Source organism: Notamacropus eugenii, chromosome 4 (assembly GCF_028372415.1).
Source record: "Notamacropus eugenii isolate mMacEug1 chromosome 4, mMacEug1.pri_v2, whole genome shotgun sequence".
In the NCBI taxonomy this organism is placed as follows: Eukaryota; Metazoa; Chordata; class Mammalia; order Diprotodontia; family Macropodidae; genus Notamacropus; species Notamacropus eugenii.
In genome coordinates this window covers 287,336,494-287,355,340 of record NC_092875.1, presented here as the reverse complement: position 1 = coordinate 287,355,340, position 18,847 = coordinate 287,336,494, and the positions used below count along the sequence as shown (strand labels likewise).

The 18,847-nt window shown below is 35.7% G+C and overlaps 1 protein-coding gene across 3 annotated transcripts in view; it reads left to right on the top strand.

Moving 5' to 3' along the window:
• ARFGEF1 (ARF guanine nucleotide exchange factor 1) overlaps window positions 1–18,847 on the top strand; it is a 172,462-nt gene that overhangs the window by 48,738 nt on the left and 104,877 nt on the right. For all 3 annotated transcript variants that reach the window (XR_011966130.1, XR_011966129.1, XM_072604742.1), the window contains exons 5-9: window positions 3,217–3,396; window positions 8,108–8,384; window positions 11,013–11,123; window positions 13,395–13,570; window positions 14,500–14,633. Coding sequence is in view for 1 of the 3 variants with exons in the window: in XM_072604742.1 (XP_072460843.1) it covers window positions 3,217–3,396; window positions 8,108–8,384; window positions 11,013–11,123; window positions 13,395–13,570; window positions 14,500–14,633 (878 nt within the window). In the remaining 2 variants the exon portion in view is untranslated. The remainder of the gene's footprint in view (window positions 1–3,216; window positions 3,397–8,107; window positions 8,385–11,012; window positions 11,124–13,394; window positions 13,571–14,499; window positions 14,634–18,847) is intronic.

Below are 18,847 nucleotides of genomic sequence, written 5' to 3'. Positions count from 1 at the left end.
TATCCAAACTGATGAAAAGTGAACCAGGAGAACATTGTACACAATAATAACTATATTGTGCAATGATCAACTGTGAATGACTTAACTATCCTTAGCAATACAGTGATGGAAGATAGTTCTGAAGGACTTGTGATGAAAAATGCTATCCACACCCAGAGAAAGAAAGAACTGATGGAGTCTGAATGCAGATCGAAGCATACTGTTTTCCACTTTTTTGTGTGTATGGTTTTTTTTTCTCTTTTGGTCTGTTTCTTCTTTCGCACCATGACTTATGTGGAAGCATGTTTTACATAATGAAGAGAGAAATTTGGAATTCAAAATAAAAATGAACGTTTAAATGAAAATTTAAAATTGGGAAAAATAGGATATTGTTGTTTTTTTTAAAAAAAAGACAAAACTTTGAAGGAATTCTTTACAAAATCAAAAGCTTTCTTATAATCAGCAAGAAGCATAGTGATCAGAGCCAGTCTTGGGTTAAAGCCCTGCCTCTGATGCATAAACACTTAACTTGTGACCTTCAGAGTTCCTTAGAGCACCAGGCAGTTAAAAGGATCTGTAGTGGGAGAAGGAGTTTCAGTACTAGGCCTTCCCTAAACCAATATAATTCCCAGATGCAGGCTGAAAGAGATTAAAATGATGGAAACTTTTATTTTTTTAACCTCTCTCAGTCATTTGAATGTACATGTTATAGGCCTATTATTCCCATTTTGACTATCAAATTGAGACAAAAAAGAGGTTTAGTGACTTGCCCAACATAGCTAGTGAGTAACCGAGTCAAGAAAACTCAGGTCATTTGACTTTTAAGTTCAGTGTTCTTCCTTTTTATATTTTCCTTGTTTCCTTTTTATATTTTGAATTAAATGATCTCTTGTAGAATAGCCTAGAAATGTTATCAGCAATATATAACATAGTTCCTTTGAAAAAATAAATTCTAGCTCCCAAATAACTGATGTACAGACAGATTTTTGGAATACAATCCTTTGGTAATGTTGAGGACTAGGTGCAGTTATTTTAAAAAGAGGTCTCTACATTTAGGAATCTGGAATAATGAACTACATTTGTTTAGTTACTTACACATTGCAAGTATTAGATAAATGCTTAATGACTGAATGTGTAGACATCTAAAAATTTCATGTGATAGGCTGCTAGCAATGGAGAGGTGACCTTGGAGTTTTTTTTAAAAATGTACAAGCACATTCCCAGTTTTGTATTAGCCAGAATGCACAAAAGTATAGCTACCATGTTATCAATGAATCTCCAGAGGAAACTTAACTTGCTTTTAGTTAATTTAGTAATATCTGTTCCTTGTCAAAAGTAGTTTGCTAAACTATTGGAGAAAATTGGATTACTTTACAGAAGTAGCTTTCTACAAAAATAGCATAACTTTTGGGGAATGTATCTGTAAATGGTTGTCTTAAGCACCTATTATGTAAAACAAGTATATCTTGCACATGTATGCCACTCAATTTAAACCCTGAATACTTCTCATTAGCATTTCTCTAGTCTTTTGAGAGTCATTGTAATTATTCATCTAACTCATGAGTTTTTAACCTTGAACCTCTTTGGAAGTCTGATGAGGTTCATGACCTCCTCAGAATAATGTTTTCAAATGCATAAAATAGAATATGTAGGATTACAAAGGAAACCACTCATATTGAATTATAATTATAGAAAAAAAATTTAAGTTCCCAGACTCCAGATTAAGACATCCTCATCTAACTGCTATTAAGGAAACTACTTTTTGTCAGTATTCCTTCTTTATCTACATCAAGGCTAACTTCATGCACCAAAAATATGTATTATGTCTGTGTGTACTTAATTATGTTATATATTGTATACCAATAGGGTGGTAAAGAACTGAGCCCGTTTCTTTTATCAACTTGAATCTAAAGCAAACAACTAAAGGCAAAAATACAAAAGATATATAATAAACAAACTTGAAATTTAAACTAAATATAATAGTTTATATTTGAATAGTGTTTCATAGTTTGCATACATATCAGATTCTTTGGCATCTCATTTGATCTTCTTAATAATCCTGATTACCAGACATACCTATGTTTACTAGTTTGTAAACTGTGGTTCACAGACGTTAATACTTCATCTAAGGTCTCATAGTTAATGACAAGTCAAGGACTGAGACCCCAGATATTTTGATACTTATTCAAGTACTTTTTTCCAGCATACCACATTGCTGCAAAAAGACTTAGCACCTGTGGAAAAGACTTACATTAGGTCTTTATTTGATGATATAAATAATTTTTTCCTGCTATGATTTTCATCTGCAATATATCTTAAACTATGTAATAAATCAGTGCAGTTCAACTTTTCAGATATTTGTTGAACACTTATGAACATGACATCAATGTAGGCATTCTGGAGGATTAAAATTTGTTAATTTGTCTGGAGTCAAAAATTTGTTAAGTGCTTGTTGTGTGCTAGGCACTGTATTAAGTATAATCAAGGAGCTTATGGGCTAGTAGCCGAAAAGGCAGATTCACTATTAACACAAGCCAGAACATCAATGCTTCAAGAGGTCTAGTCACAATATTATAGGGTAATATAGCACTATCCTGTGTCACACACACACATAAAAGTCTGAGGTTTTTTTCCTGGAGTAATGCAGTAAGGAAAATGAAACCTTGTGGATCTTGTCACCCTTTGTTTTAAGCTTATCTTGCCATGTGTAATTAAATCGATATCTCTCTTCACATTGTCTGACAGTGACTGTGGTGGTTAAGGTGTGTGTTGGAAAAGTCTTAATTCATAGATCTTACTCTCTTCCAAATAGTGAGTATGTGAAAAGTTTCCTACTGCTTAAAAAACAGTCATGTTTTATGAACCTTCCAATTTTAGCAGTCCTGCTTTTTTGCCTTGTACATTATGTCTTTACGTCAGAGTACAAAGTATTATACTTTTGGAAGAGAAAGATTTATGAAAGAATTCTTTCCCTTGAAACCATAGCATGTATACCTTGATTTAAGAAAACCCGACGTGTTCGTTTTACAGCAGGTAAAATAGGATAATGATTATTTTATTGAAGAATTTCCCAAGTTAATTATACTCTAATTGATTTCCTGCTACTTTTCAAAAATAGACCTATTGCAGTATTTTAAAGTTTTGATTTCATACAAAAGTACTATATGTAAATGTGTTTTGTGGAGTAACTTTGGAGAAAGAAAAACATTGTTTTAATGATATGCTTTATTTTTTTAGGCTTTGCTTACCGCAGTAACATCACAGCACATAGAAATTCATGAAGGAACTGTGTTGCAAGCTGTAAGAACATGTTACAATATATATCTAGCAAGCAAAAATCTAATCAATCAGACAACAGCCAAAGCTACTCTTACTCAAATGTTAAATGTTATATTTGCACGTATGGAAAACCAAGCAGTAAGTACTGAAATTTTATTATTAAGATAATTTTTTAAGTGTACAATATAACTCACCTGCCAAATATAGGCAATAAATAAAAGTGATACATACTGGTTGTTCTTTATTAGCTTCATATATATCCATAGAGATAATCTCTCATTTATAATTTAATGGTTGACTAACTAACTCATGACTTTGGACAAATCTTGTTTTCTGTTGAACTACTAATAAAATAGGAATTTTGTTTTAGGTTCCTCATAGTAGTGGCTAATCTTGAGGTCCATGAACAAATGAATGTGGGTGTGACAAGGTTGTTGTGAGGATAAAATGAAATAACACATAGAAAGCATTTTGTAAACCAAAATGCACTCTATAAATGCTAGCCATTATTCTTAATAATCATGGCTTTTATTTTTACTGTTTTTATTATAAATGAGCTATTCTTTGGTTCTTGAAAATTGTAACAATAAAATGTGAGCCAGTTAAAAACTCATGTTAAGATTCCTTGTGAGGTAGATACTCTTCATTTTAAATAAAAGAAAACATTTCCTTTTTCAGAGAGGTAAAATGACTTGTCTGTAGTTATACAACTAATTTAATCTTGGAGCCAAGACCTGAATCTAGGTCTCTTGACTGTAAGTTCAGTGTTTTTACTACTACATTATTGTGTCTTTTCAAAAAAGATACATTTCTGTAGTGATGTTTCATCTAAATTTAATGGAACATTTTCTTTTCAATATACTTTAGACCATTTAAAAACATTTTTCAAATTTTACAGTGTATGGAAGTATAAAGACATATCTTTTTTTATCTCAGAAATGCTTACTCACGGGGGGGGGGGGGGGGGTAATAAAGAGCCAGTGAAAACAATCTAACTTAGTATTATGGGAAGAAAATAATTAGAAGACATTCCATTCATTCACAAGAATGTAAATTTTAAGAACAGGATATATAAACCTCTAAGCAAAGTAAATGAAGAAAATCTGTACTTCAGTTACAGTCAGTTTTAACACATTGAAATAGGAGGGAGGGAAAAAAGTTGGAGAGAGCTAACTTATATATTGGTGAGAACTTTATAAGACAAAGATGTAATTGATTTTCTAATATTCTTAACAATAAATGAAATCTTTTAAATAGAAAATTAATAAATAGCTAAATGTTGTCAGGACTTCTCAATAACAGTATTTACATTTCTACCTAAAATTTGGAAGCACAGGCCTTGTTAAATTCAGCTTTATATTTAGTTTTTAGTAAACCATTGGCCTAGAAAATTTCTGCTGTGCCATTTTATTTTTTTATTGAAAAAGTCATTTTTAATGAATTCCAGTTGCCTCAAATTTATTAGAGTATGATGCCATATGCCATTTAAAAACAGTAATAGTTCCCTTTAAAAGTTTTTTATGCTGTAATAACATTTTTCATTGTAACTATGTAATACTAGCAGTATTTTTAATCTTTGTAGATTGACTTTTATGTAAAAATCAAATGAGATCAGATGGTTAAAAATAGTGGAAAGTATAAAATGCTGTTCAAATACAGAGTATAATGAGGTTTATCATTATTAATCTTTTTAGTGATAAGTGTGCTGGATTTTTAATTTACAGATGTAAATTTACATAAAAGTGTTAAAATTAATCTATCCAGTTTTCTAATATAAATTTGTAATTTTTCTGAATATGGTTTCTTATTCCAAATACCTTATGTCCTAATGAATCTTTATCTCAGGATTATGTTTATTAAGTATCTAATTTTGTTGTATATAAAGGAATTTCCATGATTTTTTAATTATGAAAAGGTACACATTCCTGATGTCAGACACACTGATAAGTTGCATAAGTCACACACATCCAGAACTAGAGCTTTTTAAGTTTATGTGAACATATAGAATAAAAATAAATTATAATTCACAGAATTTAGAATAGTTAATAGCAGTCAATAAAAACCAACAAAGATTCATAGGAAACAGGGTAAACCCTCATTCAGTTTTTGTTTGAGGAACTAACTAGATTGGCAAATCAAGGAAAATGGTGAGATTGATATACTTGGATTCCCTGAAAGCCTTTGACAAAATCTCTCATGCTATCCTTGTGGACAAAGGGATATCGAGCTAAATAATAGGACACTTAGGTAGTGATCAGTCATGACTCCAGAAGAGTAAAGCTGAAACATGCTCTCTTTTGGCATAGAGGTGATAACTAGAGGTGCATAATAAACATTTTTAAACAGCCGTTGTATGAATTTGTTTTACTTTGCTATACTTGTTAAAAGGAAAACCTCTACTTGGATGAAGGAATTGTGAGGGTAGAGAGTATGGGGAGGAGAGTGGAAGAATAGTGATAGTGATACCCTCCCCCACACACCCAAAAAAGGAAGGATTTTCAATGAAAGACTTAAAAAATATGCAAAATAGAGCAAAAGGAAGATTAGAAGACAAAGTAGAGAAGCAATATTGATACTATCATGTTAATGTAATACATATTTTAAAAAACCCAGACTGTACATAGATTCACAATTGCACATACAGATCTCTTTTTTCTTTTCCTGTTTGTATATGGAAATGTTAATATTTAGAGATCTCAATTAGATTCCTAATTTTTTTTAAAAAGAGAAATTTTTAAAAATAGTACAGTCAAGGAGATTCAGAATTGGTTGAATGACTATGGCTCCAAAGTGTAGCCAGCAGTGGTTGATGTCACCTTGGAGGAAAATCTCTAGTTAAGTGCCTTGGGTATATGTGCATTTCAACATTGTTATCAGTTAACTTGAATGAAGTCATAGAAGATATACTTGTCATACTTGCAGGTGACGAAACCAGTATGGAGAGATGAAAAAGAAACAATCTTGAGTTGAACCTTTACTTAACTTGGAAAATGTATAAAGGACCAGAAAAATAGAAATAACCAAAAGAACAGCTAATAATAATATAAAAAGAGCTGGTAACAAGAAAACAAGGAAATGATAAAGAAAAGTAGCCATTATTCTTTTAAAAGATTTACAAAATTAATTGAGAGGAAAAATGGTATAGTGGCACTGGTGAGCTAGCCAGAAGGACCTATTGGCTACCTGACACTGGTCAAGTTGCTTAATGGCTTAATGTCACAGACACCTTTCTAAGACTGTAAGTTATAGAGCAGGTACCAACATGCATTGGTAGATAGAGCTTACTCATTATGCGTTTATAGAGAAACTGTGTGTGTTTGAATTTTTTTCCCTTCCTTCCATACTGTCATGGTTGCCTACAATAAAATCACAGGTCCAATGAAAAACAAAAAAAAAATCAACAACATAGCTACCAAATCAAGTAACCAAAATTAGAAATGAGAAAAGGGATATCACAAGGGAAAAACAAGTAAATCATCAGATTCATATAGCCCCATGCTAATAGACTTGAAAATCTTTTGAAAAGTGGATAATTCCTTACAAAATTATAAAATTCCCAGATCAGCAAAATAGTAAGCAGTGTAAAGGGAAAAATCACATTTATAGACAGCTTCTGGAGATAACCAGTTAATCTCAATCATCCTGAGATGTTAAAGAAGGAAATTGGAGGTGAAAAGAAAAAAGAGGAAGACATCATACCCCTCCCAAACAAAATTATTTTGTATTTTTACTATGTGTATATTTTTCATTTACATATATGAACATGTTGATTTACCCTAATAGAACATTAACCCTTTGAGGGGAAGGACTGTCTCATTTTGGGATTACATCCCAGTCAGTAAGTCAAGTGTTTATTAAGCAATAATTAACATACCAGGCATTGTGCGGCACTCTGAGGATTTAAATAACAAAGAAACAATACCCACTTGATGAGGAACTTATCTTCTATCGGGGGAGATAGCAGATATGTATGTAAGTATATACAGTATAAACACAAAGTGAACAAATGCAAATATATACAAGGCACCCTGGGAGGGAATGCCTTAGCTTTGTGGAGGAATGAGAAAAAGCTTTGTGCAGGGGGTACTTGAGCTATTTCTTCAGAGTAGAGGATCTCTCTGAGGTAGAGATGAGGAGGGTGGCATTTGGGACAGCTGATGTAAAAGCCTGGGGAGGCAAATGGAAGCTCACTCAGGAAGGAGTGAAGTCCGGTAGTTTGACTGGATTGCATAGTGTAGGAGGAGAGGTCAGTGGGCATGCACAGTTTAATAGCTATTTAGTTATAGTTCCAAATGGCTTTTCTGAAAAAATAGACAAAGCATGGAGAGCATGGCTAGAAATCAGCCTTGTGAAAAACATGTAGGAATTATAGTAGGCTATAAATTCAATATGCTCCCTATGATATGGCAGCCAAAAGAATGAGTGCTATCCTAGGCTGCGTTAAAGAGGCCTACTGTCCAGTTTCAGAGAAGGTAATAGTTGTGCTGTACTCTTTCTCTGTCCTGGTTAGACTCTATCTGTTCTAGGTGTCACAGTTTGGGAAATACATAGACACCCTGGATTTGATTAAGAAGAGAGCTGAGCTAGAGGTAGATTTAGCATATTTGCTTGAAGTTTAAGGGGGAAAAAACCTAGAAAACCTAGTATAGGAGCACAGTTATTCCTCTGGCATGTTTTAAATATTTTGGTGCTATGCTGATAGTCACATAATTTTAATTTACGATCTGTGAGCCAAGGTAGAATTTGATCATCTCTCTGCTAAAGTTTACTGTGGGCCAAACTTTAAGTAATTTGACTTTAACAGTACTGTAGACAGTGCATGGCAGTTTTTCATACTTCATGTTTTCAGCTCCAGGAAGCCAAACAGATGGAGAAGGAAAGACATCGTCAGCAGCAGCATCTATTACAATCCCCTGTAAGCCATCATGAGCCTGAATCACCTCAGCTGAGACATCTGCCACCTGGGACTGTTGATACTTTGTCCCAAGAACATGAAGGGGCACTTGACTCCCACACAAATGATGTGGATAAGAGCCTTCATGAGGATACGGAGCCAGAAAATGGATCTGACGTTTCCAGTGCAGAGAATGAACAAACCGAAGCTGATCAGGCTACTGCTGCAGAAAGTAATAGTGTTGTGAAAGGCAGTTGGAGGGAGGCACGTGGGGAGGGCTGAGTGTATTTCATACGTAGAAAACCCTTCTCACGCTTGGAAGTGGTGAAGAAATTTTAGGAAAAAAATAGGATTGTAATATGGTATTAAGTACAAAATAAGGCAAATTTTATCCCAGGCAAAGAAATTCTTATATGCCATGTAATAATTTCTAGGGAGTTTATGGACCTCTCTGAAGAAGGCTGCAAATACTTATTAGGTTGTGTGGAACTTTTACTTTGCTGGAATAGATTCACTACAGAGAGCCAAACAATAGTGACTTTTGCCCATCATTTCTGAGAAATGAGTACAGTCACCATAAATCCACTACATTCATGGGAAATGTAAAGAGCATGTGGAGGGGAAAAAAAGTAAAAATCAGGAAAATGCTAATTGCAGATATACGATGGGACTCATAGTTAATTTTAAAGTGTTTCTTTATTCAATTAATGCAGCTGCCCTACTTAAGGAAAATTTCCATTTTTATCATTGAGACTAATCTTTCTGTTCTAGAATCAGATCAAGTATCTTATTGCATGAATAGGTCTACCTGCTACGTATATTTATCCTAAATTTTCGTATATTTATCCTAAATTTTCTCTCTAGATGTTGACATTTTGATCTGTATGCTTGGATAGAAGATTAGCTTTTCTCCTCGTGCTGCTTTCTACAGCTTGAGCCTGACTGCTTAAACAGTTGCTCCTAGCAGACCTTAACCTAATCCTGTAGTTAAAAGACTAACTTCTGTGGTATAGAGACAGTGTTGCCTGTAGAGTCAGGACAACCTGGTTGCAAGTCCTATGGATAACAAGTACTGAGTGTATGACCTTGGGCAAGTTATTTCATCTCTCAGTGCGTTCCCCTCATCCCCTGTCCCTAATTATAAATTGAAACACAATTGTAAGGATCTGCTAAGGAGGGAAAGAGCAGAGTTCTCCCTGAAAATTCGTTACTTGGACGAAATCACTGGTTCTGATCTCACAGAATTGTGCTATCAACTGTGGATTATATGCTTAATCTTTTCTATGAGTCAGAGCAGTGGCATAACTATTTCAGGCTGACATACCAATAATTTTTATTGCTTATTGAGAATACTTATATTTAAATGTAATTGTTCTGGGAATTCACACTTCTTATAGGTAAATATCATTGCATATAATGTTTGACCTCCTTGGTTTGTTCCTAATCAACCCCTTCCATATTCCAGTCACACTTTGAAAAGACTGTATCATACCACCCATTGATTTGAAGGGCCAGCCTTTATTAAGGCTGGGTTCTCCATGCAAATTTCATTAATTTAGGAAATAGATATTGTACCTCTCTTATGTGCAAGGGGCTATGTGGAATACAGAGTTATAAAAGACATGACTACCCGGGGGATGAAGGTAATTATTATACCTGAAGAGTTTTACTTCTAGGACCTAACATAAAATAAAAATTCAGTTTATCCCTACAACTCTTAGAGTAGATAATGGCAGTCAGAATTTGAAAGTAATATTTGCTGTGTTCATCAGCAAAGTGAATATTCCACCCTTACATGATCAACAATTGACTAATTCTTTTAGCCATACTGGAACCAATGACCTTTTCTGTAAAATTCCATTAATTTTTCACTTATTAGACTTTTGGCAACTTCAGCCACCTGGAATGTGGCAGGAGAAAAAGACTTCAAAGTGGTGAGGAAAATAACTGTTGAAAAACCTACTCTCCTAAGGCTTCTTATTCATCTGGAAGTGGGCATAAAATAAGGTCTCTTTAACTTAGTTATCTGCTTTCCTCTGGCTAGCATCATTTCATTCTTGGTGACTACAGGCAGTAGTTAGGTGAATTAAACAATGAGGTATGGTAGATAGAGGAGGGAAAAGGACTGCTGGAATTTGCACACAGAATAAATAATTATAGCTGATATATATATACACGTGTGTGTGTGTGTGTGTGTGTGTGTGTATGAAGATGATATATGAGGCAGCAGAATAACAGTAAAGTCATTTAGTGTTAAGGGCTAATAATAAACACACCTCAAAGCTGAGGGCATAAAATAGTCCAGTATAATATTATTGTTAAAAATGACCAATTTGTGTCATGCAGGAAAGGTTCAAAGTTGGCCCCTATATTCTGTTTATAAGAAAGAAGAATGTAATTCATTTTACCAAGTCACACTCCAATTATTTTTTTAAATGTTTTGATTATTCCAGGGATAAATAAATTATGGTTTGGTTTGGGAAAAATCTCCCTACAATGATAGATATAAATTAATTCACTTAACTTATTCAGCACGTGTTTATATAGAAAATTCAGTGTTCTGAGTCTGTCTTAGATATTGGGCCTTACTATAGCAGAATTGAATAGGGAAAAAAGTTTTCAGACCTTGAAGTCCATAATTTTAATTAATTTAAATTATCATTTGAAGTTAATGTTCTTTCCATTGTTAAGTATTAGCTGCATCTTTTTGTGTGCCTATTTCATGTTTTGCCTACTTTAGATTGTATCTGTCTTTAAAAGTATAGCTGCCATTTAAAACTGCTCTTTCTGATATATGACATGACTGAAAATCAGTTTCTAATATTTAAAGTAATACCTTTTGAATTTCTTTATTTTAAAGCGTTATCTAAAAGTGATGGATTATATGATGGGGAAAGCAATGACTATGAAGACAAGGCACAAGATATTGTGCAGAGTATCGTACAAGAGATGGTGAACATAGTTGTTGGAGGTATTGTGCTTTAAACTAGCTTCTATGTAAATTATCTGTGGAACTTCGTTTGGTTAGAAAAAAATTTATAATTATGGTAGCTGTAAAAATTAAAATATTAAAACATTTCAGTTTTTGTATTCTAGTGATAATTGTTAATCCATTGAGAAGAAACTAATGACACAGTTTTGAATAGCCCATTGCATCCTTTTCTCCTCTTACATGTTGTTGTTTGTCCTTCATTCTTGAAGAAAACCAGTGACATTAGGAGGGTGATGTCTTGCAAGTGAATTGGATTCAAGTAAGGCAGAACTGTGCAAGGTCATCAGCCTCATTCTCTCCTCTAGAGTCATCTGAGTTCAGTGGCAAGATATACGTCAGGATGACTGGTGTTGGCCCCAGATGCAGTGGGAAACCTTGGCCTTTTTAAGCTAAGGTCTTTCCCAGGTCTCAGTTTGTCTGGCGCAACACACATTCAGTTATTCTTACATGTTAATAATTTATATAAATCTGTGTTTCTCAACCATTTTCAATTTGTTATTTTTTAAGTTTGAAACTTTCTCCTCTTAGATGTACTAAAAAAAATTAACATCTTTTGAAATTAAGAGTGAGTTTTTGTTGTTGTTGTTTTGAGAATTTCATTGTACCTGTTAAAATAAACTAGAAACATTCCTGGCAGTTACAAAACTGAGACGGAATCACTCGTATAAGATGTGATCTTGATTTATTCTTCTTTTGTTAACTGTCATCAGGGACCGAGGTATAATAGTAATAATAACTGGCATTTCTATAGCACTTTAAGATTTGCAATTCATTTGAGCATTCCAGTCCCCTGTAAGGTAGCTGCTGTTGTTATCCCCATTTTACAGATGAGGAAACTGAGGCTCAGACAGGTTAAGTGACTTGCCCATGTTCATACAGCTGTTAAATATTAGAGGCTGGACTTGAACCCAGGTCATCTTGATACTCAGTCCATGGTGCCTTTCAGTTCATATAATTGATGCATAGGTACCGTTGTACCTTTTGGGTAGGTATTTCACACTCTTAATTTTTCTTTTTTTCAATTTTTTTGGAGACTGGATCTTATTATCTCACCCAGGATGAAAATGTAGTAGCAATTCACGGGCCCAGTCTCACTACTGATCACAGCACAGTCTTCAACTTTTTATATTTCCAAGCAATGCTGATTTGCCTGGGGACTCACTGTACTGGTTCCATCCAGGGCAAAAATCCAAATGGCTTTAGCCCTACCCTAGCTCAGAATTCCTGAGCTGGAGTAATCCCATTAGTTTCAGCTTCCCCAGCAGTGGAGATTATATGCATGTGCCACCATGTCCCACCCTGAATGCATTTTTCAATGGAAATAATATTGTGAATCATTATTTGATTTACAATCCTGTACGTGCAACTGTATTTCACATAGGACACCTATAAGATTACCTTGCTCATAGTTTTCTATCAGGAAAATTTATTGAGTGAGTAATATTCCTGAAAAATAAGATTTAATACTATTTTGGCTCCCTTTAACCACTGTTTATAATACTATTTTTTTGAAACTGTAACTTCAGAGTTCCTACTCCAGACTGTGAAAGCACTTCTGACTGCTGCTTTAAGAGCTGGCATTACACTGACTGGCCCTCTCAGTTTTCAGGGTTAGCAAGTATGTAGTGCTAGTGCTGCCTTGATTTACGTTTGCTCCTGTTGTGGGGAATAATGCTTATTTGGAGTCAGGGCTCGAGAATTCACTATTAATCCTTCTGTGTGAGTCATTTTTAAATAAAGGACTATTTGAATATGTTACAGAGAATATTTTCATTTGCTAACTTATCTGATATTATGGTCACTTTCAGTTAACAAGGCAACGGTTATTTTTTACCTGGTAGCTGATGAAGCCACTTAGCAAGTTGTATAAATTATCTTTGCTCTTTCTAAACTGATTTACTTCTCTTGATAGTTTCTCAAAATGAATCTATTTGTAACTCTGTTATAATAGATAATAGTGCCAGTTTAAAACTCGCATTTCCTTGATTAGCTGTCTAATACTATTTGTCAATAAAATAATATGAATTCCTAGAGCAGTTAAAAATAGTTGTGAAAGATAATCTTTTTTTCCAATTTTTTTCTAATAATCTTATAATCTATTGTAGAACATTTTGGATTGGACAGCAACTATCATTTATTTAATACTGCTTTCCTGCTTCTTTAAGAATTGCTACTTTTATAAATTCTACCCTTCAAACAGTTTTCAGGTTCATTGTATTTTATACATTTTTGTTCATTTTAACTTTTTAGATATGGGAGAAGGGACTGCTGAAAATACAAGTGCCGATGGCACCATTGGAACTTTGGAGGATGGTAGTGACAGTGAAAATATCCAGGCAAATGGAATTCCAGGGACTCCAATTTCTGTTGCATATACACCATCCTTACCTGATGACAGATTGTCTGTCTCTTCCAATGATACTCAGGTATAAATTGAAGAATCACATTGAGCCATTGGTCTCACAGTTCTAATGTTGAACAATGCCTATAAAAAATATCTTTAGTAGACTCTTAAGTTTCTCACTGGCAAGAGGCTGCTTCTTTTTTTCCCCTGGTTCCTATCATAGCCTCTTGCACATAGTAGGGACTTAACAAATGTTTGTTGAATTGAATTAAATGATGCCTGACATGTCATTTGGGGGATTTTTGCCGTTTGATATAATAAAAGTTTTAAAATTTATTTTATTAGTATTTATTAATATGATGTTATTACCATTTAATATAAATTTGACCCATTAGCTTCTGTGATATGTTATCAACTAATTTGTCAAATATTCTAAATTATAAAACATAAATGTTTGGGGAAAGTGCCCTCGTCCCAGATTCTTAGACAGACCCATAGGGCTAGAAGGGACTTAGTCTAGTCTAAATCTCTCTACCTCCAGGCAGATTTATTTGTATTATATACAGTGAAAGGTCCTCTTAGTGCTTTGTTCACTACCCCCTTAAAGAGTTCTACCCAGAAATCAGCTAATAAATGCACCACGGAAGAAATTATCATAGCCAGGTGCCAGTCTCACACTTGCTCAGAAGTAGGTAAAAATTGTAATGCTGCAAACAGCCTAAGTACTGGGAATGGATGTGATAAACTGCCTGGGGTTTGTTAAATGATGAGGTCAAGTAAGGAGACTTGAAAATCTTCTTTAGTGACTAAGAAGAGAATCTCGAAGGGGAAGTCAGTGGCTGTAGTTATTTAGAGTGGAGAGGAAAAAAACGTTAAAATATTTTTAAAAAAGAATGTTCTGGTAATACAGTATGTTCTTTATATTGGGAATGCAGTCACATCTCACTAGCCTTCAAAAGATGATTCTGCATTGTAATTGTCTATATTTTAATGATATGTTACCATACCTAGGAATCTGGAAATTCTTCAGGACCTTCACCTGGTGCTAAGTTTTCCCACATTTTACAAAAGGATGCCTTTCTAGTATTCAGGTCATTATGTAAATTGTCGATGAAACCACTGTCAGATGGACCGCCAGACCCAAAGTAAGTCATTACCTGTTTTACTGATTTAATTGTGTTGTTTTCTTAAATTTTAAATTTTAGAATAGTTAAACTACTATATTTCATTTTGTTCTCACTGGGACCCAATTAAATTAGAGGATAAAGAAGTCTCAGAAAACCTGGCTTTCTACCCCCTGGGGAGAACTGAGTAGGGAAAATAAGCTTCAGAAAACAAGATTAGGTTCCAAAAACTCAAGTGAAAGTACTCGTGCTGTGCTTACCCAGTCGTTGCCCTCTGCCTGCTGTGATATTTGAGAAGAAACCTGAGTTTGAAGAGGATCCTGCCCTGCCATTTGAGCAAGTCTCTTGCATACTCTGGGCCTCACTTTCTTCTTCACCTATAAAAAAAGAGGGGGCTGGACCACATTATACAATTGTGAGATCATGCATTTAGAGCTGAAAGGGACTTCAAGTCAGTCCAGCCTCCTCATTTTACAGACAAGAAGATGAAGTTAAATGATTGGCCCAAGGTTACATAGGCACTAAAGAGAAGAGCAAGATTATGAACCCAGGTCCTCTGACTCCATCCATGTCTACTGGAAATGACTTCTGAGGTCTCTTCTAGGACTGACTCTTTGATTCCATAGCCCACTAATCCTTTGGTCCATTGTCCTATTTGTTATTGCTTAACATTTTCTAAACCCAAACCCATCCACCTGTCCTCTTCTGCTCTATAATGCTAGAGAAAGTCATAAAACCATGCTAACCAGGTCTGCTACAGATATATTTAAATTAAATAATCTCACCTGGGTCCTCACTACTGCATGCATTCATTTTTATCTTCCTTGATAGAATTCCTACTTGGTTTGTCATACCATCAGTTCCAAACATTATCTCCTTAAGCCTCACCTGTGGCACCTCCTCCTCTGCCTGCCCATTGGTAGGCTTCATTTCATACATTACTGAGAAAGTTGATGCCAGTTTTCATCACCTCCCACTTCAGATGCTTTTAATGTCATTCCCATTTTTTTCCTCCTTTGCTACCAACTCTAAGGGAGAGGTAGTCCTACTTGTCAAGACCAGTCCTCGAATAGAGATGTGTGCCCTTGATCTCGTTCCTTTCCAGTGCCTCCAGAAATAGATACCATCCCTTTTATCCATTTTGTCTCTTTCTCTAATTTTTGATCATTCTCTATCCACTGAGTCCCTCCCTACTGTCTACAAACATATCATCTCTCACTTATTCTTAAAGTCACTTGACTCTGGCCTCAAGCAATTTGCCCTTCCTCTCTCATCCTTTCCATTGCCAAATTCCTTGAAGAAATGACCAACATTCTGTCCTCATATCCCATTGACTTCTCAGTCCTCTCCAGTCCCTGAAACTGCTTTCTCCAAAGTCACCAACAGTCTCTTCCTTGCCAAATACAATATACCTTTTTCAGTACTCATCCTTCTTTGACCTCCACCTACTTTTTGACAATATTGCCTAGTAAATCAGCTAGAATCTATTAAGTGCCTGTTAAGTACCAAACATTAGGTACCAAACACTGTGTTAGATACTGGGGATACAAAGAAATGCAGAAAGCAATCTCTGCTCCCAAGAAACTCACTCTTATGAAAGAGACATTATGCCAAAAACTATGTGCAGATATGTATAGTGTAATTTGGGGTAATCTCAGAAGAAAAAAATACTAGGATTAGGAGGACTAGGAAAGGCTTCTTGTAGATAATGGGACTTTAGCTGAGACTTGAGGGAAGCCAGCGCATCTAGGAGTCTGAGATAAAGATGAAGGGCCTCTGTTTTAGCCATGGAGTATAGCCAGTGAAAATGCTCATGATTAGGAGATAGATTGTGAAGAACCACAAGGATGCCATCCAATCCATACTGGATTGCAAAGTTGTTGGAGGGGAATAAGGTGTAAAAAAGATACTAAAGGTAGGAAAGAGTCAAGTTGTGAAAGGCTTTGAAATCCAAACAGGATTTTGCATATGATCCTGGAGGCAATAGGGAGCCACTGGAGTTGGTTGAATAGGTGGGTGATATGGTAAGACTTGCATTTTAAGAAGATCAGTTTGATAGCTGAGTAAACAATGGATTAGAGTAGGGTAGAGTGAGGAATCTGTGGCTATAAGGCCACATGGGACCCTCTAGGCCCTTGAGTGCAGTCCTTCAACTAAATCCAAACTTTATAGAATAATCCACCTTAATGAAAGCATTTCTTCTATAAAACTTGGACTCAGTCAGAAGGCCACACCCAAGAACCTAGAAGGGCACATGTGGCCTTGAAGCCACAGGTTCCCCAACCCTGGAGTAGGGAGATGCTTGAGTTAGAGTTAGGGAAACCAGCCAGCAGATTATTCTAATTGTCTGTGAGGTGATAAATACCTGCTCCAGGATGGTTACAGTGGAGTCAGGGATGACAACTAGATTGTGAGCCTAGGTGACTGGAAGGATGATACTCTCAATAGTAATCTAATAGGAACGTTTAGAAAGAGGGCAAGGTTTCAGGGAAAATAGTTCACTTTTGGAAATGTTTAGTTTAAGATTTCTTTGGAACATCCAGTTTGAGTTGTCTTGGTTGTTGTCTTTTATCTTCGAAGAGGACCAAAATGATATCACCATGATAAAGTGAAATTTCAGTGTGTCTGACTGGGGCTGATCAGACCACTGCGAGCTCAAAGTGCTCTACCACAGGTTGAGCACAGATAGTCTGTGTGAATATTTGAGGTGGATATCCCAAATTTGCACATCCTTCATTTACTTTGTGCTGTCTCAATTCTGCTTTGCTCAAAGAGCACAGTACCTTTCTGATGCGGGCACGCCATGCTGAGTGGTCCTGTGCCAGTGTCTCCCGTGTTGCACAGTCAAGTCCAGAGTTCTTGAGAGACTTTGAGAGTGTCCTCATATTGCTTCTTCTGACCACCATGTGATCACCTGCCCCATGTGAGTTCTCCATAAAATAGTCTTTCTGGTTAGGGTACATTTTGCATTCGAACAATATGGCCAGCCCATCAGAGTTGTGCTCTCTAAAGCATGGTTTGAATACTTGGCAGTTCAGCTCGAGCAAAGAGTTCAGTATCTGGTACCCTATCCTGCCAGATGATCCTCAGAATCTTCCTAAGACAGTTCAAATTTAAGTGATTCAGTTTCGGATTCCAAAATGCTTTTATGACTGCCTAAAAAGCTGTTTATGGACCAAAAACTTATGGTGCATCACAACTACTCAGTGCTGATGGAGCCACATTGATTAATGAAAAGGACATGATCCTAGAGAGAAGGGCTGAACACTTCCATAGTGTTCTCAACAGACCATCATCAATCAATGCTGAGGCCATTGACCATTAACCTCAGGTTGACGTCAGTCCCTCCTTAGCTGAACTTGAGTTGTCTAAAAGGCAGTTGGAGATGCAAGACTGAAAGTTAGGAGAGACCTTAGGACTGGGGAAGTAGATTTGAAAGCCATTTGCATAAAAATGATAAACATGGGCACTGATAAAGTCACCAAGTGAAGGGAAAACAGAAGAGGATCCATGGTAGAGTTTTGGGGATTGCCTAGTACTTTTAGCAGGAAGAACTTGGATAAAAATCTTGCAAAGGAAACATAGAAGGAATAGTCAACAAGTTAGTAAGAGAACCAGGAAAGAACAGTATCACGAAAACCTGAAAAGTATCAAGAAGAAGAGGGGACTTGACAGTGCTAAAGGCTAAAAAGAGGTCAAAGGAGGATAAAGATTGAGAAAAAGCTGTTAGATTTGGCAATTAGGAAATCATTACTAACTCTGGAGGAGCAGTTTTGTCTACATGACGAGGGCCAGAAGCAAGATTTCAGAGAGTTAAGAGAGTGACAAGAAAGGAAGTAAAAGCTCTCATCGTAGATGACTTTCTCAAGGAGTTTATCCACAAAAGGGAGGGAGGAGAGATATGGGATGGGAGCTAGAGAGCATGGATGGATCAAATGAGAATTTCTTGAGTATATGGGGGAAATATGATCATATTTGTGGGGAGTAGGGAAACAGCCAGTAGACAAGAAGCGAGTGAGGGAGAGAGTGGGTATAATAGAGGTAACAGTTTAATGGAAAAGTTGGATGGAATGGGTCGGTTGTACAAGGAGTTTGCCTTGGCTAGGAGAGAGGCTGTCTCTTCATGTCATGTGCAGGTGAAGAAAGAGGTAGTAGCAGAAGCATCTGAATGTTTTGAGAAAGAATAGAGAAGAAGAGGAAATTCCTTCTCCCTTCTTTCTGGCTATCTCTTCTTC